Genomic DNA, 20,374 nt, shown 5'->3' on the forward strand with positions numbered 1-20,374 from the left:
TGTGAGTGTGAATGGTTGTTTGTCTATATGTGCCCTGTGATTGGCTGGTGACCAGTCCAGGGTGTACCCCGCCTCTTACCTGCAGTCAGCTGGCATAGGCTCCAGCATACCACCTGACCCTAATAGGGATAAATGGTACAGGAAGTGGATGGATAATACAGTATAGTGAATCCATAATGGTACCCATAGTAGCAACATGCTATGTTTCAACATTTTGAGTTATAGGTTTTGGCCACAACACATACAGTTACTTAAGGCTAAAAACCTGCTGCATTAAAATTCTAATGTTGTAATTTGAGCTTGAAAGCCTTGTAATACTAAATATTTACAACAGTGAATAATGTCATGTTGTTTGAACGGTGCGTCACGCAGGGAACAGGAAGTAGACGCTAGGTACCAAGCTAACAGCTGACAGGACGTAAACATGCAGACTCTGTGCTAGGAGACGATAAATACCATGATACAGACATTGATGGGAATAAATACTCTCCAACAACGGTGGTATAAGATTATTGATAATACCCCGCATCTTGTAAGAAGGTATTTTCGCACACGGATGATCAATTTTAACAAAGGTAAGCGCGAGACGAAGCTGAACAAGTCAGTATTAGCTGACGGCCATTAGCGTCATAGCATTTTGGTGGGCGAAAAATGAATGAATAAATAATGAAGCATAATGAAAAAAGGACACGTAAACGAGAGCTTCACTATTCTATTCCGTGCTACTACAGAACCCTATCACTGTGAAAATCAGCTGTCGTGCTTTTGGTCTCTTTCAAGGCGTACGTTCACGATGTCCTATCGCGAGAAGATGACGTTGTTGTGACGCCTTGGTCACGTCACATCAGCCTTTTTCGCTAATATTCAAAAGTTCTGCTAATTATAATTTCCTAATACACGTGGTCTTGTATTGTTGCATACTATAGTTAATATCACGATGTTTTGTATTGTATAATGACGTTTAAGTCGCCCAAATTATTGTTCTGAAGGCTCGGCTGACACCAAGCCCGGGAAAATCCATTCATTTTGCCGCGAAAAGCTACAGCAGACGTTAGTAGTGGACTATACCCAACATTTTTTGACCGATGCGATACCAAGTAGAGTAACGATTATCTTTACCGATGCCAATACCGATATATATACTTTGGCAAAGATGTTTGTCAAGTAAATATGTATATGTATAGGAATCTATATGTAAAATAAAATTAATTTGACCATTGGGGACGCGGTAGTGCAAAACTGCTTAAAATGAGAGGCAGAAGGAAAAGTAGATCCTGCCAAATCTGTGTTAGCTGGTTTAAAATGTGTTATCTGGTTCTGTGTGGTGTGCAGCATAAGCATAGTAATATTAACATCATCCCAAATTCGTCAAAATATCAATATTGTACAACGATAATCGATACCACTATCGCAAATATTGGTATCGAGAGTCTCGATATTTCAGTATCGATCTGGTCATGTGAATTAGCACCCAAGGGTCTGTCTGAGTTAGTTGCTTGCGTCTGTATCTGGTTTACGTTCAGCATACTGAGGATTACTTTTTCTACTTACCAACATGCCCGTGCTAGAAGTTACAGATGCTTGTGAAGTTTCTCCACCGAAGAGGGCAAGAACAGAAACCAATCCGACAGAAGAGAGAGCAGTTCTTCGGTTCGCCAAGCTCACTGAACACGCCACAACACCCACCAGAGGCTCGACTAAAGCTGCAGGATATGACCTGTACAGGTTGGTAATGGCGCCTTTTCATTGTAATCGATTCTAATGTCAATTGGTATCGTTTTTTTCTATTCCCAGTGCATACGATTATTCCATTGGTGCTATGGACAAGGCCATTGTGAAAACAGACATTCAGATAGCAGTCCCACATGGCTGCTATGGTCGAGTAGGTGGGTGTTTGAATCTGCTACAATCCTGCTATTAAGGAAAAATAATACAAATTGTCTTACTTTGCCATATTTCCCTCTCAGCACCAAGATCAGGACTAGCAGCGAAGCACTTCATTGATGTTGGAGGTGAGTAACATTCAGGTTGTCCTCTTCAGAGAAACATGAGCCAATCAGGTGGGGTTGATCACCTGTCAATCACACATCCAGAAAAGAAAATGATTATTTGATCAGCTCCACTCATACCGGTCAATGGTTGGATTTGAAAATAAAGAGGAAGTCATACTTTGGGGCTGTTTCTCTGATCAACAAATGCCTGAATCAAATACTTCTTTCTCTCAGTTAAATACAAATTAGTTAATCTAATTCATCTAGTTTCCCATTCTAATTGTTCACATTTTCCTTTTTTAAACATTCCCAGCTGGCGTTGTTGATGAGGATTATAGAGGGAATGTCGGTATTGTGCTCTTTAACTTTGGCAAGGAGACTTTTGAAGGTGAGTACAGAGTTGACAGGATTCTTTTTGCACCGTGGGAAAAGGAGTTAACGTATACATATTTCTTCTATAGTGAAAAAAGGTGATCGAGTTGCTCAGCTGGTGTGTGAGAAGATCTGCTACCCAGACCTAGTTGAGGAGAAGGTAAAAAAGTCAAATATTGAAGTAAACATCTGCAAACACTGTCAGAAGTTGCAGCGGATATGTTTATGTATTCCAAATGTCTTTTTGTGCTTTTACAGACACTGGATGACACGGAGCGTGGAGCTGGTGGCTTTGGATCAACTGGATCTAACTGAAGCTTGAATGTTATTGTAAAGTTGGAGTTAAAAAAAAAGTTACTGTAATATGCTTTCTAATAAAAAAACAGTTTTTTGCACTTCTGTCTCTGAATGTAGCAATATCCAACTTGTCCACAAGGTGGCACTGTTTGTCAAGCCATATCTAAAGTCATGAAGCTCCACCAAAAGGGATTCCTGGTATTTGTAATGTTCTTGTATATCCAGGCATCACAGTGTAATAGTAATTAGCAAATCTGCCTCACAGTCAGAAGATATGTGTAAGAACACCTCAGTGGAATGTGTACCCTTACCTCACCAGAAGTCAGCTGGGATAGGTTCCAGCTCATCTGCGGTCCTAATTACGTGGAAGTAAAGAGTTAATTTGATGAGAAATGGGAATGTGATGAGATAATGTAGTACACCAAAAGAATGTTTTTTTTTATTGTGAATGTACAACTAAACCCCCACTGATGTGAACAAGAACACAGGCTGGTAATTTGGCACTGATTGTACATGTGAGAGAATGTGTGGCTATGAAGGCCTCAGTGCATATGATCAGGAAGGTCCAGGTTATCATTAATGTTGTGTGTGTGTGTGTGTGTGTATGTATACAGTTAAAGAAAGTAGTTGGTCATTATAAGCACCGTTACAAACCCCTGTATTCCTGGGGCTTCCTCTAGTTTGCGTCATAGATTAAAAGTGGCATGGATTATTACAGTATAAACAGAATTTACATGAACTATAGAGGCTATGGAAGCTAGCTGACTGAAGTTTGCACAGACATGAAATCAGATGGCATTGTACCTTGATGTTTTATACGGAAGTACAGTGCATTTGGAACTCTATGGTTGTGTTGCTAGCACCAGTAAATATGATTGATTCTGTAGAAAAGATGGACAAGCATAGTTTAAATACGCAGTAGGAGTTGTTCAAGCTCAGACATGGTTACATCTCAATAGTCCATCGTGGCTTCTTTTCCTCCTCTCGCTTGTGTTGTCACAATTTTCTATCTTTACGGAAAGGAGAAGTTGACATGTTTGTTCGGTCACTTAGCCGAGGGGAGGAAATGAATTAATGTCAGACTATTGAGAAACATTATTTTCTTCCACTTGTGCACAGTTTAAAAAAAACAAAACAAAAACAGCCATTAGGGTTTTCCGGTAGTCCTTTCAAAGTGGCACCCGATTCCACATATCATCATACAAGTTAAAAAGCAATAATTCAAAAAGGCACATCTGAAGTTGTAAACGCAATGTGTTCTTCATTTAACCGATAGCTTTCATCATCCACAGAAATTGTATCTATGATATGTAGAATCATCTTTGGCAATCAAATGCTGCAGTCCCCACTCCTCTTTGTCTCTTTGATGGCAAGCCCTTCTCCTTCTTGTTGGGGCGAGCAGAAGCCGCCCCCCAGCACTGACCCCACAGTTGGAGATGTTTGGCCTCTTGAGGGACGTGCTGGCAAACTGCCTGCCACAGTCTTGTGCTGGTTAATGGAGGATGATCTGCACCCTCATCTTCAGGATGTCCCCCAGCTGCCCTGTGAGGTAGTCTTTATCGTATTGGTCTTCCAGCTCAGCCAACTCCTTCTTCTTGTAGAGGGGAATGCTGCTGATCTGAAGAGAGTACGCGCCGGGGGCAAGGGCCTTCTTCTTGCTCAGATGCAGGTAGCTCACACCCTCCCTCTGGTTGATCTTAAAGTAGCCCTCCTCATTGCCATAGTCAATGCTGTAGCGTACGTGGTCAGTGAGGGTGGACAAGGCTGGCGTGAACTCAAGGATGCGGTCGCGGCTGCTCAGGTCACTGATGTTGAGGTGGAACTGCAGGGTGTCCTCAATGTCCATACTGGCCAGGCTGATCATCTCATTCTCAGATATCTGCAAAAACATTCAAACTTATTATGTATTGTGGGTTTTTTTTTTGAAAAAAATTCACAAGGGTTGGGCTTAAGAAGGTGAGGCAGATTGGAGTTCACTACTGGACAGAAACCAGAAGCAAAGCAAACTGACTTTATTTTCCAAACAATCATGACAAAACTGTCTTGAAAGACAAAGCTACTCAACACGACATGGAGTTTGATCCCTACTTTAGCAAAACCGTGTAAAATACTATATTTTTGTAGTATCAGTGTCAAATCTAAAATGGGATTAGATATGAATTCAGGCTATGGCCCCATTGTGTTATATAGTGCCAAAATCGTAGCCAAACCTAAACAAAAAAAAAGTAATTATCGGTGTCTCTGTGTGGAGTTTACATGTTCTCCCCGTGCATGTGTGGGTTTTCTCCGGGTACTCCGGTTTCCTCCCACATTCCAAAAACATGCTAGGTTAATTAATGACTTCAAATTGTCCATAGGTATGAATGTGAGTGTGAATGGTTGTTTGTCTATATGTGCCCTGTGATTGGTTGGCGACCCTGCCTCTCGCCCGAAGACAGCTGGGATAGGCTTCAGCACACCCGCGACCCTTGTGAGGACAAGCGGTACAAAATGAACGAATGTGGTAATCAGCTTGTTAGTGTCCAAAGCTATACGTCTACTCCAAATGGTTCAATGACAGCATAATATTCATTTAGGTTGCTGAAGACAGCTGGGATAGGCTCCAGCATGCCCACGACCCTCGTGAGGATAAGCGGTAGAAAATGAATGGAAATACAGCTCATTATGATTATAAACTCTACAGATAAAATGTTGTCCATTTCTTTGTTTACTGTGGCGGGGCGGCACGGCGGACCAGTGGTTAGCGCACAGACCTCACAGCTAGGAGACCAGGGTTCAATTCCACCCTCGGCCATCTCTGTGGAGTTTGCATGTTCTCCCTGTGCATGTGTGGGTTTTCTCCGAGTACTCCAGTTTCCTCCCACATTCCAAAAACATGCTAGGTTAATTCGTGACTCCAAATAGTCCATAGGTATGAATGTGAGTGTGAATGGTTGTTTGTCTATATGTGCCCTGTGATTGGCTGGCCACTAGTCCAGGGTGTACCCCGCCTCTCGCCCAAAGACAGCTGGGATAGGCTCCAGCACCCCCGCAACCCTCGTGAGGAAAAAGCGGTAGGAAATGAATGAATGAATGTTTACTGTGGCTTTCTAGAATTACAATGTGAGGGCTTTTTATGTCACATTTCATATGACGTTATATATGTCATATGATCTGAACTGGACTTCTTCATAACAACATGGTTAGACAGTTACCTGCAATTTGACTGACAGATTACCTGCATGTCATCAACAGATTGGTCCTGTGTTGAATTGCTGCTGCGTCGTTTGCGTCCCTTCTTGGGATAGCCATTGATCTTGCACTCATAGCATGCCTCAGGAGACAGAGAATTTTCATCCTCTTCCCCTTCAGGACCAACACTTGGGCCACCACTACCAAAAGCCAGCCCGGAGACACAATGCCTGCAGCAAAAATAAAAGGCAATCAGGCTGCTGGGAATATCTGCAGGCTGCTTTCAAACACTAACATACCCTTGTCCTGCTCGTAGGTATCCAGGCGGACACCCACAAAGGTAACCCCCGTCTGTGTTGGAGCATCCAAACTTGCAGGGGTTCTGTGTGGTGGAGCATTCGTTGACGTCTGAGCATCCTCCAGAAGTCTGTTCATAGTTGAAGCCTGTGGGGCAGAGGCAGCGGAAACTCCCCAGAGTGTTGTGGCATGATGCTCCCCCGCAGATCTGGCTGTTCAGACACTCATTCTCATCTGGGTCACAGGAAGTTGAATGGAAGTAAACAACCACAAGGTCAGTGCACTTAAATGACACAAACATTAGTGGGAACATTTGATGTGAACCTTATGAATATGTGGAAAGACTATTTATTATACAACACGTCAATGCTTTGCTCACCAACACACTGGTTCCACTGGTAGTGCTGCAGGTAGCCTTGTGGGCAGCTGCACCGGTACCCACCCACTAAGTTTTGACAGCCATGTTGACATCTGTGGTTACCGTCACACTCGTCTGTGTCTTTTGGATTCAAACAAGAAAGCATGTGAACTTTCTGTATTTGGTCAGCTGATATTGTACCTTTCAGCTGTTTTCAGACCTTCACAGTTCTGTCCGTTGGGGTCTAATGAGAAGCCCCGCTGGCAGTCGCAGTTGAAGCTCCCTGGCGTGTTCTGGCAAACGCCGTTGGCACCGCATAGATTTGGGTCTGTTGCACATTCATTGTTGTCTACACAGGGAGAACAAACAGTTCAGACAACTTAAGGAACAAATAAAAAATCATTCCTTCAAAGACCACAAATTTAGGACTATTGACACAATTTATGGAGGTCCTATAGAAGGTAATATAGTTCATATGAATTATATAACAACGTTAAAAATCCACAGCATTTCAGTATGTGCAGTGTCTATTTATAGTTTTTATGTAGTCTATGAAAAGTGTCCATTTCAGTCAAAAATGTCAATGACTTCAACAGGTGCTTTCTCCTGCTTTCAGTCTCAATCAATTTTGTTTATAACATTAATGACAGACTACCGTATGTCATTAGCCTGGGGTTATTTTGTGCGACAATTAGGAGAGCCTCTTGCCTCTGGTTGGATCTGAGGTCATGGGAGCTGCTTTATGTTTTGGAAAAGAGCTTGTGGTTGTCAGGACAATCCATTGCAGTGTTCCATAACAAAGACTCACAAAGCTGCACAACTACAAATAAGTATAGCCTAATATCAAACATAGTTCATTAACCAAGACCATGGCAGAGGCAGGTTTCAAAGGTATTTTATGAGACATGACCTTGGTTACAAACAATTTGTGCGCACACTGGACACAGGAAGTTCCAAATGTGTGACGACTTAATATTGTTTATCAAGCCCATTCCTTTTAGTTATACAATGACACTACAGCACTTCCCGGGGACAAAATATTTACATGTGTAGTCAGTCCATGTTCTGCACGTGTTTTTTTTTTTTTTTACCAATGCAGGCGGTGTGATGTTGGATGAAGCCAGGTGGACACTTGCAGGTGAACCCACCGATGGTGTTAACACACAAGAACTGACAGTTGTGCTGTTTTGTTGAACACTCATCCAAGTCTGAAATGGAAAGGGGAGGTATAAAATCAGCTTGTTGCTGTGATACGTATATGTAAATAAAGAAGAAAGAAGCAACATTATTCTACTCAACATTATTGGAAAGCTAAAATGAAGGCTATTGTTGAATATTTCTTTGGTACTGTGTATGTGCGTCACCTCTGCAGCTTTTCCCATCTTCTTGAAGGATGTACCCACGCGGGCAGGAACAAAGATAACCACCCTCTGTGTTCTTACAGATGAAGTTACAAGGCTTTGGTGCCTGTATGCACTCGTCCACATCTGCAATGAAACACTAGAGTGAGACAGCGTTTGATCTTTTCAGCAACAATTCCATGTGAGCAGATGATGAGATGGACAGACTCAGGCATGTGGGCAATCTAACCGTGTGGTTTCAGCCCTTTACAAGGTTGCAGGAATGGGAACAGGAAGTAGGCACGGCAGTGAATGAGTCCATAAAGTGTGAAATATACACTTACCCACACACTGAGTGCCGGTGATGTCTGCGGTGTAGCCGGGTTTGCAGGTGCAGCTGTATGAGCCCATTGCGTTGATACACTGGCCATTCTTGCACAAGTTCCCCATCACGCGACACTCATCAATATCTGCACAGAAAAAGCTAAAGTCAATACACTGAATTGCAGAAGAGTTTATGAACTGCGGTTTCTGTCAGAGTATCCTACAGGGCCAATTTAATGAAATACAACATTTAGCAGCATCAGTACACGCCATTTTCAAATCACATCATTAATGTATAAATGCATAAATGTAGAATGCATAAATTATTTAAATTATTTGTACAAATCACTGTTTACGCTGTACATTGTTGTTCATATTTGATGTAATCTATTTATTCTCCACATTATTATTTATTATTTATTATGTATTATTACACGGGAGCCAGGCAACGACATTTCGTTGGCAATTTCACTGCTGTGTTATTGTGCAATGACAATAAAGAAAGTCTATGTCTAATGTAACGCAGCACATTGTAGTGAAGTCTGTTTACTGTGAATTATAGCCACCATAGTCCACCAACAATTGACATGCTGAGATGTGTTTATTGTATTCATAATACAGTATGGATGGTCAGGAAGTGAGCTAAATAAAACATGTAAGCCACCGTTCAAATCCATGGAGATACAAAGAACTACTACTGTTTGTAAAGTGTATTGGTTTATGTTGATTTCTTCCTAATATTATACACAAACATGTAATTTACACCCTAGAGGGAAGATACCTCTGCCATCTGTGGTGAAGCCAGGTCCCAGGGGACACATTTTCTTGAAGTGGGTGGTCCCAGGGAGGGGGCAGAGCTCACAGTTGTTGCCCCAGCCCCTGCCTCCATCACAGCAACACTCAGACTTGGTCACCATGTTTCTGTTACTGGATGTCATCTGACACAGAGTTGTCAGAACCTCAGTGAAACAGAAGCCCTCGCGGTTATCTGGATGTCGAGAGAGGAAGGGAATGTGAGAGCGAGACAAACCATCACACATGCAAACAAAAAAGAGGTGGCTAAAGGGAAGCAGACAAAACCACCCAGACAGGACCAGGACGTGAGGTGATAAACCACACAGCTGTATCACTAATGTCTGTCAGGGGCGAGATAGCAACTGAGTCTCGGTTTCCCTGGAGCTTTTCTCACAGGCTTCAGTACATCACTTTGAATCTGAGGTATATATTTAGATTTGGGAGGAAGCCTGTGAAAAGAGATGCTTTCCTCTATCTTGACAGTTACAAACACAAGGTTATTAACAAGATAGGAGACCGTCACGGACTGGGTGAAGTCTCCCGGGATTATGAAGAACTTTTTCCACTTTTGACCCACATCCCGTTTCAAATGTAACTGGTGAAGAGCTGAATAGATGAGTATTGAACACATACCGATACATTCTGTCTGTGTGGGGTTCGAGATGAATCCCTGGTCACATTTGCAGCGATAGCTTCCCACTGTGTTCTCACAACGGCCATTTTTACAGATGCCTGGTTTGGCTGTACATTCATTCAGATCTGAAGTAGACAGGCACAAAGACATGAGCAACCTAATAATATGGTTGGTAATGCTGCACAATCCAATGAGATACAACACTGTACATATTTTGCAAATATAATAAAGCTTAGTTTTAATTGACAGGTATTCATATTACAATATGTATGGTGTGTGGTTTTGGTTTAGAACTATCTATTTAACTTAATAGAAATACCGTAACATCTAATATTTTGTCTTCTCATCTAGCCAAATAATATCATAATAATATTACGACTGATGTACTATATATTATCATCTTTATAAAGATGAATACTAATTGCTGTTTTCTTAGACACACAACATAATATTAATACCCCAGAATGTTTTTCTCTGCATTAGATTATGTTAGAAGTTAGCAAAATTCTTCTTAAAAAATTACATGTCCTTAAAAATATTGCTATATCTCAACACAACTTCCTAAATTAGTCTTTTGTCATTTCCAGCCAAAATATACCACTTCAACACGTAATCTTATAATACAGAAATAAGTAACAGTTGCTGGTATACAGTCAATGTAGCCTACCCGTGCAGCCATCTCCACCCGGATGGCGTGTGTATCCAGGTGAGCAGATGCACATATATGTACCAATGAGGTTCTTGCAGGTCATGCCTCGACTGGCGCAATCATCTATACCATCCTCACATTCATTCTGGTCTGCAAGACAAACAAAATATTACATATTACATCTTCATTCATTCATTTTCTACTGCTTATCCTCACGAGGGTCGTGGGGGTACTGGAGATCTGTCTTCGGACGAGAGGCGGGGTCCACCCTGGACTGGTTGCCAGCCAATCACAGGGCACATATAGACAAACAACCATTCACACTCACATTCATAACTATGGACAATTTGGAGTCGCCAATTAACCTAGCATGTTTTTGGAATGTGGGAGGAAACCGGAGTACCTGGAGAAAACCCACGCATACACGGGGAGAACATGCAAACTCCACACAGACATGGCCAAGCTCCTAGCTGTGAGGTCTGCACGCTAACCGCTCAGCCGCCGTGCAGCCTCATATTACACATTAACAACCAAAATAATTACAGTAAGCATGCATGTGCATCACGTCCAACACAGATTCACAAATTCCGTGTAGCACAAGCTAACCCACTGAATACAATTCAGAGGGTTGTAGTGCATATGAATTAGTAAGAGAGTTGGTGGTCTGTTTGGATCTGTGATATAAACAATGACGCTATCAGACACTGAGAGGTTCCGTCTGTCTCAGTGCTTCCTTCCAAATACAACGTTGCTATGGTGAGCAATGCCTTCTGAGAAAGCGGAGGTGTAAACAGTCACTTGTACAGTTACAGTTTGTGTTTTAACTTCCCCCAAGACGGCGGCGAGGGATAGGTCTAGTATGTTATGTAACTTTATGGGGAGGCCATTATTCCTACTGGATATGTGGCACTTTGCGTAAGACTTTTCAAGTAAATGGAATGTGACTATTAGAAACCATGAGTCACTGAGTTATGATACCTTTACACATCCTCTTGTCCTCACGCAGCACGTAGCCTGTGGGACATTTACACTCGTAGGAGCCCACTACGTTAACACAGCGGAATGCGCACAGCAGAGGATTCTGGGCACACTCGTTGATGTCTGAGAACAAAGCACAAGAAGTCAAAGAAAGTGTACAAGTCTGATCTAAACATAGAGTTAATTTCACATACCTTCGCAGGACATCATTGGTCCGGGCTCAAAGCCGTCATCACATGCACACTCAAACCCTCCGATCACATTCGTACATGTGCCATTTCCACAGGGGTTACCAATGTCACACTCATCAGTGTCTAGAATGCAGAATAACACATGTTAATACATGCTAAATATACACATTATGAAGAAAGAGAGCAACAGAGGTGGATGAGATGCACTTGCCTACACAGGCGACTCCGCTGATGTCGAGTCTGTACCCCATTGGACATTCACAGCGGAAAGAACCGTCTGTGTTGATGCACTGGCCATTAATGCAGGGGTCATTGAGGCATTCATCAATATCTATATCAATTAAAAAAGTTAATTTGATGTCACAGGAGTAGCTGAGGATAAAGACTCATTGTAGAAGAACACATACCTTTTGGAACCTCATCAAGCCCCCGTTGATATCCCTTATGTTTACAGAGAGGGCGATACGCCTCTGGAATATCACATTGCAAAAATTATTAATACCAAAAAATATGTCTTGGCATAATCCTTGTATTTGTGAGTTTTTCCTTGTTGTAAGGAGGCAAACATACCCTCTTCAGTGCCAGGGCAGATTTCACAGGGATCTCCCCAGCCTTGACCGGGCATTCCAGTGCAGCAGCATTCTTCCTTAGAAGTATTCTGAGGCTTTGGAACTTGGCAGCGTCCATTTTCGAACTTTGTGTAGCAGTAGTTGATGCGTACATCTAAGGGGGAACACAAGCAAAAGAAAAAACGAAAAATTGAGAAATAACACAGCAAAGTGAACCTGGGTCTATTAAAATATGCTGGATAATATAAACATCACTACCAGCATTTCTAATGCCTATTGATTGGCATGTAAATGTGGGCTATGCAATAACTACACTTTAATTTGAATGGGTAGAGAATAGGTCATGGTAGAACACATTACTCTTTGATGGAGATCTGGATAAAAGTGTGGATACAGGATTGAGTTACAATGCTGTCCACAGGGTCCAAAATGTAATAAATGCTATGTTTTTCAACATCTCTGTCAAGTTTCAAGCTAAGAGCAGCAGCAATGACAAGAGTGTTATTATTCCATCCATTTTCTATGCCGCTTATCCTCACTAGAGTCTTGGAGGGTTGCTGGAGCCTATCCCAGTTGTCTTTCGGCAAAAGGCGGGGTTGTTGTTATTCCTAAAAGGCTAATTAAGTTTGGGACATCTGATCATTGAATCCCTTGTGAATAATCAGTGTTGCTGAGTCAGTCTCTCTGCTTGTGAGGATTGTGAAGACCTGTTCTTCCAGGCTCTTATGTGTAATGTGAAGCACATGGTCGCACTCGCTGTGGCCTTCACTGAACTCTACACAAATAAGCACTGTGACCACTACAGATTGCACACACGTGTGCACACACCTGGCAAGGACATGGACACCTGGTGGTGTGTGGACAGCATCTTAGTGGGTCAAGTTACTTTTGTCCACAAAACTGATGCTCCATTGGCAAATGGTTCCACGTATACTGCCACAAAAGACTCAGTTTTGATTGGCACCATCAGAGAGATATTAATTTAATAGTGTAACAGGGAGTGTGTCTGCCCATAGCCACACATCTACTCTGTTAACAAAGGAAGTGCAGTTTTTAATTACATGGAGTCATGGCTAGCAACAGGGCCAAGTCGTATCTTCAAAATTGTTCAGGTCTCCTGTTTGGGAAAACTTCACCTATAAAATATGTGGCAAGAAAAAAAACTGTGCACAATATTGATGCAGTTATTAATTTTAAAGAATCGAACCGTGACTTTAAAACGAGATATGTACAGAACCGAAGTTATGGCGTACCATTACTACCCTGCTGTATCGTTTGGTATGGGCTGCACAGTGGAGGGTGGTTAGCATGTAGGCCACACAGTCAGGATATCGGGAAGACCTGGGTTCGATTTTCCGCTTGTGGAGTTTGTATGTTCTGTGTGGGTTTCCATTCCAAAAACATGCATGTTAGGTTAATTGGTAACTCTAAATTGGCCATAAGTATGAATGTTAGTGTGAATGGTTGTTTGGCCTCTCGAAGCCAGCTGGGATAGGTAGGCTCCAGCATACCCTGCGAGGATAAGCGGTACAGAAAATGTATGGATGTTAGGTATGCATAAGGGAATATTAGACAAGATAAATGCATGCTAAAGTGCAATGTAAATTTCTATAGATCAGCCCTAAAATGAAATGGATTCATCCTTGACCAGTGTTTCACCCATCCAAAAAACCTCTTAGTCATATTTTTTTAACATAACTTAAAATCAAGTTAATTGTAATTGATGGCTTTTGGCCACAGAAAATAGTGTTTATTTTCACTGACATGGTATGTAAAACAAGCTATCGTAGTTTTCCCCATTCTTTGCATGTCAATCATCATTTTGTAGAAAAGCAAGCCTTAAACAAGTGTGACAGGATTTGTCCTTGATCTCATTTATTGCCCATATTTCTCACCCTCCACCCAGCTCTTCTAATTCAACCCCCACCCTTCAGTCAAGCACTTTTGACACTGGGGACAGGGGCGAAACGCAAACTTTAATCCGCCTCCTCTGAAGAAATGATGTCATCACTTGAGTGTTTGAGAGGGAACTCCCTACCACTGGACTCAGCTCGCCCCCACCCAACCGCAAAACACGCACATGTAGTACATAAACACACACATACACAAGTGAGGAGATGTAAAAGTGATGGGTTCAGAGTCGCCCTAGCAACCACGGAGCTATCAGGGGACACTGAGTGCTTTCTTGGCACAGAGGGTTGAAAATACACAGATACAATCACGCACCTCATCTATAAGATGAGGCTTTTGTCTCACATAACTTACCTAAACATCTGCGTCCAGATGCAGACAGCTGGAAGCCCTCAGGACATAAGCAGGTGAAGCTTCCCTCCGTGTTGGAACAGGTTCCAAACGTACACATCTCAGGCGACTGCGAACACTCATCAATATCTGGCAAATAAAGAAAACAAAATCATAACTTATAAAGAATTTCGCCCATGGGACCCTTTTCTTGATCTACAGTCGAGGCGAAGGAGTCAAAGCGGTGAAGTCAATAAATCACAGTTTATTAAAATGTGATATGTGAACACAACATTGCAGGGGAATAACCAGGCTGTCGTGTGTTCAGCCATCACAATGACCAGCTGCTGCTCTTACTGATGTTAAGAATTTAGTGCTGTTCCTCCCTGCTTCCAGGAACAGAGCCCTTAACAGGAATGTGTCGAAGTCTGCCGAATATCTCTTCATCAGCGCCACTACATAAACAATCCAAGCATTCTAGTTTGGGTCCACTCCCACATGTGAGAAGTGGACGCAGCGCAGGCAGCACTCTACTCTTCTCTTGTCCTGTTCTCACAAAAGGCAGAAAACTACCATGTCAGTATATGTAAAGGTGGTTATTGGTTTTATTAATGGAATTTAACATGGCAAAATGCCATAAAAATGCTATAAATAAAGGATGATAATTGATCATTTACATTATGTTCAGGAGATCGTCAGGAGTTCATCCAGAAACCAGACTGTTGCCAGTTTGAAGACCACGTTACCTGCAGTGCCAATGCAATGTTTGGTGTTGGTCGGAAAGGCTGATGGCGCATACGTATTGGCAGCCATATTTCCCTCAGTCTACCTCAGGTAGCTGTGACTACAGATGTAGTTTACCACCACCAATGTGTGACTGTGGACTGACTCAGTAATGGTTTTTCATTGTAAAAGTGCTTTGGCTATCTTGAAAGTCTTCTCCTTTCTCTTTCGGCTTTTCCCTTCAGAGCAAATCAACCACCTCCATCCAACCCTGTCTTCTGCATCTGTCCCTCTCACACCAACTACCCTCATGTCCTCTTTCACTATGTACATCCATAAACCTCCTCTTTGGTCTTCCTCTACGCCTCCTACCTGGCAGCTCTAGACGCAGCATCCTTCTACCGTGTCAGTCTGGCCTCTCTGACTTTATCTCCAAGGCCTCTAACATGTAATGTCCCTCTGATGTATTAGTTCCTGATCATATCCATCCTGGTCACTCCCAATTTGAACCTCAACATCCTCATCTCTGCTACCTCCATTTCTGCTTCCTGTCTTTTCCTCAGTGACACTGAGTTACTTGTAAGTAACTGTATAAATCCAATGCATGACTATGATCCATACTCTAGTAAGTGCTGTTGTTTGATAGTGTGTCAGGGTTTGTACTTTGCGATGCTAATATTGTGGTGCTCATTGTATCAAGCTGGATGTTACCTTCACAGGTTTCCTCGTGGAGATAATATCCAGGTGGGCAGATGCATCTGTATGAGCCATCCAGATTAAGACAAGTTCCAGCTCCGCATGTACCAGGGTTGACAGCACATTCATTTATATCTGAGAAGAAAGGCATGAGCAGCACAGTGTAAAATGAAACATAAAGTACAAATGAAAGAATCGAGACTCTTCCGTTTCTCACCCACACACAGTCGTCCATCTTGCGTAAGTTTATAGCCGTCATTGCAAATGCAGAAGAAGTTGCCCATGGTGTTCACACACTGCCCATTACGACACAGCCCCCTCTGGCTCGAACATTCATCAATGTCTGATCACATCAAAAACACCATTACAAATGACCACCAAATTGAAGCTTTCATTCCCATGCTTTTCCAAGAATGTGCATCTACCTATACAGTCACTGTTGTGTGAATTTTGGAATCCTGGGTAGCAGAGACAGTTATACGAGCCCACGGTGTTCTTACAGGTCCCGTTGCCGCAGGGTTGTCGCTCACACTCATCCACATCTGAAAACAGTTATTTCAGTTTAAACAGGATAGAACTTTCAAACTCAGATATACTGAAGCAAGAGGGCACCAAAACATCTTACCAACACACATTGACTGGTCCCTCGTTGTTTTATATCCATTAGGGCAGATACAGCGATAGCTCCCAAGTGTATCAATGCACTGGCCAGGATTGCAAACACCCGCATTCTCATGACATTCATTGCGGTCTGAGAGATAAACATAAACAAATATATGATTGTTTTTTTTTCTTTACCTTTACCAGTACTTCACTTCCTTACTGAAACATTAAGAGCAATCAGAAGCACCATAAGACGTGTGCACTGCAACAGCCCTGCATTTAAAGTGTTCCTATGTTAAATAATAACAAAATATTTTGAAGGACAAACTGTACCAAGACATTGTCCTGACTGAGGACTGAGGCGATATCCGGTTTTACACTCGCAGCGGTAGCTTCCTGGCAGGTTCAAGCAGGCTGCATTCTGCTGGCATAGTGGTCCATTCTGACACTCATCAATATCTGACAGTAGAGGAAGAGAGGTTAGAAGCAGTCACCTTTAGAAGATAAAGTCAACCAAAGTTTTACCTTCGCAAATCAGTAGCTTGTCATTATAGATGAAACCGATGGGGCACTCACACCTGAAGCTACCAATCATATTGATGCAGACTCCGTTCTCACACACGCCTGGGATTTCCCTGCACTCGTCAATATCTAGCACATAAAGCAAGACATACAATTTATACATATGAAAAAAAGATTAATATTCATCATCAAATATTGTTACCAATGACTCGTCCGGTAGTGATGTCGATATAATATCCCTGTCTGTCACTGCCGCACAGGAAGGCAAACTCATCTGAAAGGACATCCAGTTTAGTTTCACTCATTGTTCTGTGTTTAATATTATCTGGATGTGTGTATGTGTGTGTGACCTCACCATTGTTTGGAAGAGGACACTGCTCACAGGGTTTGTGCCATGCACGACCCATGTTGTAGGAGCAGCAGCACATCTTTTTAGTCATATTGAATGTCAGCTCTCCATCACATGTCCCGTTGTCAGAATAGAAGTTCCTGTAACAGTAACTCTTCCTCATATCTGTCAAAGCAAAAGTTAAATTACAACCTGACTTGTGTAGTTTGCAACAATAATATAGTATACAGCTAAAATACAGCTTCAATTTGAAATGTGCCATTGCAGGCATACCCATGCAATTGTTGCCTCCATTGACTTGCATGTAATCCACTGGACAGATGCAGGTGTAGTTTCCAATGGTATTGTAGCACTGGCCCGGCCCACAAATACCTGGACGCTCACATTCATTGATATCTGTATACAAAAAGATCATTTGATTGACATGAAATGACTAAAAAAATAAAGTTTATACATCAGGGCACCATTATTTTTAGTTTCAATCAAAGTCACAAGGAATAGTTTAATACAGTATAATGAACATACTGTATTTGCTTTGTATTCCAAAGTGAGATGAAAAGATTAATTCTATATCTAAACCGCATCTGTCTTCCATTTTTAAAACAGTTGACGTAGCTTAGCAAAAAGATTGAATGTGCAGACAGTATTTCAGGGAATAAAAATATGTATAAAAAGGTCCAGGGGAATAGTTTTGGATTTGTGAAAAACATTTGTGGTTCCAGAGCGAGTTGAGTGAAATCCAGTCATTTGAATGTCGGCATGAGTTGGGGCTGAAGATTACAATTTTGAATAAAACGTGCATGATGGTCACACCTCTGTAGCCAGCTCTTCTTGGCTGCAATTGGATACTGGCTGGAGGATGCAATAGATGTCACTCTCATAACATAGCAAAATCTTTGTTTAACATAGTCAACTTGTAGGTGTCAACTTGAGTCTGTGCAGTTTGTGTGTTTAGTTGTTTTAAATAGAAAAGATAAAAACAGAACATAACAGGCATACTGGTTGACTTCAGTGACATTTTGAAATACGTAATTCAGTGTTTTAGTAGTACTATAATGGTTCTGGTTATTGCTGGCATTTCCTACTGCACTGCCAGTGGGTTTTATTTTAGAAATCTAAAGAGTTGCAGAGTTGCCCCCAAGACCAATGACTCTAAATAAGTACAACCCGCTGCTCCAGTGTGTCATTACTGGTGTTTGCTTGTTATGTTCACTACAGTAAAAAATGTATATGTGCCCTTGTTTGCACTAAAGTTTGTAGGGCCAAGCTCAATTCCTTCTATTGAAACAGAAAGACAAGACCAAAAGAGATGTCTCTGTGTATGTTTGGATTGAGTGCATGTTCATTTAATACCTTCACAGACTCTGGTTTCTGGGTTGAGAGCAAAACCTCTTGGACATTCGCACTGAAAGCTGCCAAATGTGTTGATGCACTCTCCTCCTTGGCACAACCCTGGCAGTTCCTGACACTCATTAATGTCTGTCAAATTGAGTACAAAAAAGTCACAATGAGAATGGGCTTTCTGAGCCAATTCATTCTAACTCAAAAGATACATTGGTGTTCAACCTTCCAAGATGACAGTGATGGGGTTTGGTCTGAAGCCTTCTCCACCAGGACACAGGGTCTTATACTCAGCTGCAGGACAAATCACAAAAAAAACATCAACATTCACAAACTGAAGGTTTGTTTGGTGTAGCTAAAATACACTTCTGTTAGCCAATGCCTCAACTCCAGAGCAGAAGACATTCCCTGCAAGGGTTGAACCCATCTGCTGACAATTTTCACACAAGTTGGACAAAGCACTCTCATTTTTACCAGTAACACCAATTATGGCAAACAAACACACGCACACAGAAACATTTCATGACAGGGGGAGGCCCCCTGAAGCCTATTGGCAGAGTACTATACAACAACATCAAACCAGTCTTGACATTCAGATGGGATTCCTTACATTTCTACTGACTGTAATAATAACAGGAAACCACAAAAGTGCTAAATATCAAATTGGTTGGTTTCCTGTGACCAATACAAAATAGCCAACTGTCACTTCCGAAACACAGTCTCATAGCTCATGGTAACAATTTTGCTTGTTCATCAATGGCAACATCTTCTGTGTGGCAAAACCGCAGATGACATCATAATATTCCCGACTTTCATCTTCAAATGGATCATGAAGAGGCAATGTTAAAGCATGCCATATGAAAAAAGATACTTGTTGACTCACTGGAGTTGACAGATGGACATGATTCACATGGATTTCCCCAAGCAAGGCCCAGAGAACAGCAACAAGACGCCTTAGAAACACCAACTCCGATCTCATTGGAGCAGTCCAAGTTTGCGGATGAATCTCCTCGGTAGCGAACATCCAAGTAGCAGCTTCCAGAGCGAGTGTCTGTTTGCATAAATAAAAAGGCAAAAAGATGTTTAATTTTGTCTTACTTACGCTTTAGTACAATAACAGAAAATAGATATCACAATAAAGAAGAACAGTTGTGTCCCACCTACACAGCCCACCCGGGTGGGGTTGAGCTCAAAGTCTGCTGGGCAGTTGCAATGGTAGCTTCCGGGGATGTTAACACAAATTCCATTAATACATATGGTGGGGTCTGCACATTCATTGATATCTGAGGAATACAAAGCAACACGTTTGTGTCATTTCCATATCTTTTTAATACACAAGTGTCAAAGAAATGACATATTGTGAAAATAATGTTCTGTTTTGAAAGCATAATTAATCTAAAAGGTAAAGTAGGTTATGGTCCTCATACCTGTGCAGTTGCCTCCGCTCCTGTCCAGCTCATAACCAATGTTACATTCACATCTGAAAAGTCCTATAATATTTTGACAACGTCCATTGACACAGATGTCATCAAAAGTACATTCGTCCAAGTCTGTAAAGTAGAAAGAGAGATGAACAATGAGAGGTACATGAAAGAGAGAGCATGAGTGAATCATGGGATTAGAAGACATAAAGTGAAGGTTTCTCTCACTTCCACACTTTGGGAACAAATTCTACATTTGATCAAAGTTAGTTAAATTTGTCATATTTGTCTGTTTCATTTATCACCAGCAGTTCTATTGAAGCTTGTTACATTTGGCTGAATTACTAGCACCTGTAATCGAAAGTCAATTACTATATCGGTGATGATGTATTGGAAGAGGGTTTTGTTGAAGGGTGTGGTCTGGCTTTGTTAGAATTGTATTGTGGCAATTTGAACCCCACTTCATAACACACCTCATATGTAGAAGATATCCGTGTCGACAGTTCCTGACA

At 41.8% G+C, this 20,374-nt stretch overlaps 2 protein-coding genes across 3 annotated transcripts in view; one reads left to right on the top strand and one right to left on the bottom strand.

Annotated features, from left to right (window-relative positions):
* Positions 1-377: 377 nt before the first annotated feature.
* On the top strand, positions 378-2,754 carry dut (deoxyuridine triphosphatase). 2 transcript variants are annotated; one of them, XM_058089491.2, is made up of 7 exons: positions 378-575; positions 1,569-1,725; positions 1,795-1,886; positions 1,968-2,012; positions 2,305-2,379; positions 2,453-2,523; positions 2,622-2,754. In XM_058089491.2, the coding sequence occupies exons 1-7, from the start codon at positions 458-460 to the stop codon at positions 2,676-2,678; spliced, it is 615 nt and encodes a 204-aa protein (XP_057945474.2). In that variant the 5' UTR covers positions 378-457; the 3' UTR covers positions 2,679-2,754. The 2 variants fall into 2 exon arrangements, with proteins under 2 accessions (XP_057945474.2, XP_057945475.1); XM_058089492.2 differs by lacking the exon at positions 378-575 and having other exon boundaries at positions 590-1,725.
* A 320-nt stretch (positions 2,755-3,074) lies between these two features.
* Positions 3,075-20,374, bottom strand: part of fbn1 (fibrillin 1) — a 49,449-nt gene continuing 32,149 nt past the window's right edge. Inside the window, exons 36-66 of the mRNA XM_058089479.2 lie at positions 19,869-19,991; positions 19,602-19,724; positions 19,325-19,492; positions 18,667-18,735; positions 18,454-18,579; positions 17,374-17,496; positions 17,107-17,265; positions 16,954-17,025; positions 16,755-16,880; positions 16,563-16,688; positions 16,252-16,377; positions 16,052-16,168; positions 15,844-15,969; positions 15,642-15,761; positions 14,232-14,357; positions 11,968-12,120; positions 11,805-11,867; positions 11,609-11,728; positions 11,401-11,520; positions 11,207-11,329; positions 10,247-10,378; positions 9,579-9,704; positions 8,932-9,138; positions 8,171-8,296; positions 7,851-7,973; positions 7,578-7,694; positions 6,707-6,835; positions 6,508-6,627; positions 6,131-6,362; positions 5,878-6,061; positions 3,075-4,539 (exon numbers count right to left, since the gene is read on the bottom strand). Of these exons, the coding sequence (XP_057945462.2) occupies positions 4,153-4,539; positions 5,878-6,061; positions 6,131-6,362; positions 6,508-6,627; positions 6,707-6,835; positions 7,578-7,694; positions 7,851-7,973; positions 8,171-8,296; positions 8,932-9,138; positions 9,579-9,704; positions 10,247-10,378; positions 11,207-11,329; positions 11,401-11,520; positions 11,609-11,728; positions 11,805-11,867; positions 11,968-12,120; positions 14,232-14,357; positions 15,642-15,761; positions 15,844-15,969; positions 16,052-16,168; positions 16,252-16,377; positions 16,563-16,688; positions 16,755-16,880; positions 16,954-17,025; positions 17,107-17,265; positions 17,374-17,496; positions 18,454-18,579; positions 18,667-18,735; positions 19,325-19,492; positions 19,602-19,724; positions 19,869-19,991 (4,292 nt within the window). The 3' untranslated portion in view covers positions 3,075-4,152. The remainder of the gene's footprint in view (positions 4,540-5,877; positions 6,062-6,130; positions 6,363-6,507; positions 6,628-6,706; positions 6,836-7,577; positions 7,695-7,850; positions 7,974-8,170; positions 8,297-8,931; positions 9,139-9,578; positions 9,705-10,246; positions 10,379-11,206; positions 11,330-11,400; positions 11,521-11,608; positions 11,729-11,804; positions 11,868-11,967; positions 12,121-14,231; positions 14,358-15,641; positions 15,762-15,843; positions 15,970-16,051; positions 16,169-16,251; positions 16,378-16,562; positions 16,689-16,754; positions 16,881-16,953; positions 17,026-17,106; positions 17,266-17,373; positions 17,497-18,453; positions 18,580-18,666; positions 18,736-19,324; positions 19,493-19,601; positions 19,725-19,868; positions 19,992-20,374) is intronic.

The sequence above is a fragment of the Doryrhamphus excisus genome, linkage group LG13, assembly GCF_037039965.1.
Source record: "Doryrhamphus excisus strain RoL-2023G ecotype Guam linkage group LG13, RoL_Dexc_Guam_v1.1, whole genome shotgun sequence".
In the NCBI taxonomy this organism is placed as follows: Eukaryota; Metazoa; Chordata; class Actinopteri; order Syngnathiformes; family Syngnathidae; genus Doryrhamphus; species Doryrhamphus excisus.

Bases quoted from the DNA above. Each gene is read 5' to 3' on its own strand.
- dut (XM_058089491.2), top strand. From the start codon at position 458: ATGATACAGACATTGATGGGAATAAATACTCTCCAACAACGGTGGTAT. The intron at 576-1,568 runs GTAAGCGCGAGA...TGCCCGTGCTAG, and splicing joins GATGATCAATTTTAACAAAG to AAGTTACAGATGCTTGTGAA. The intron at 2,524-2,621 runs GTAAAAAAGTCA...GTGCTTTTACAG, and splicing joins CAGACCTAGTTGAGGAGAAG to ACACTGGATGACACGGAGCG.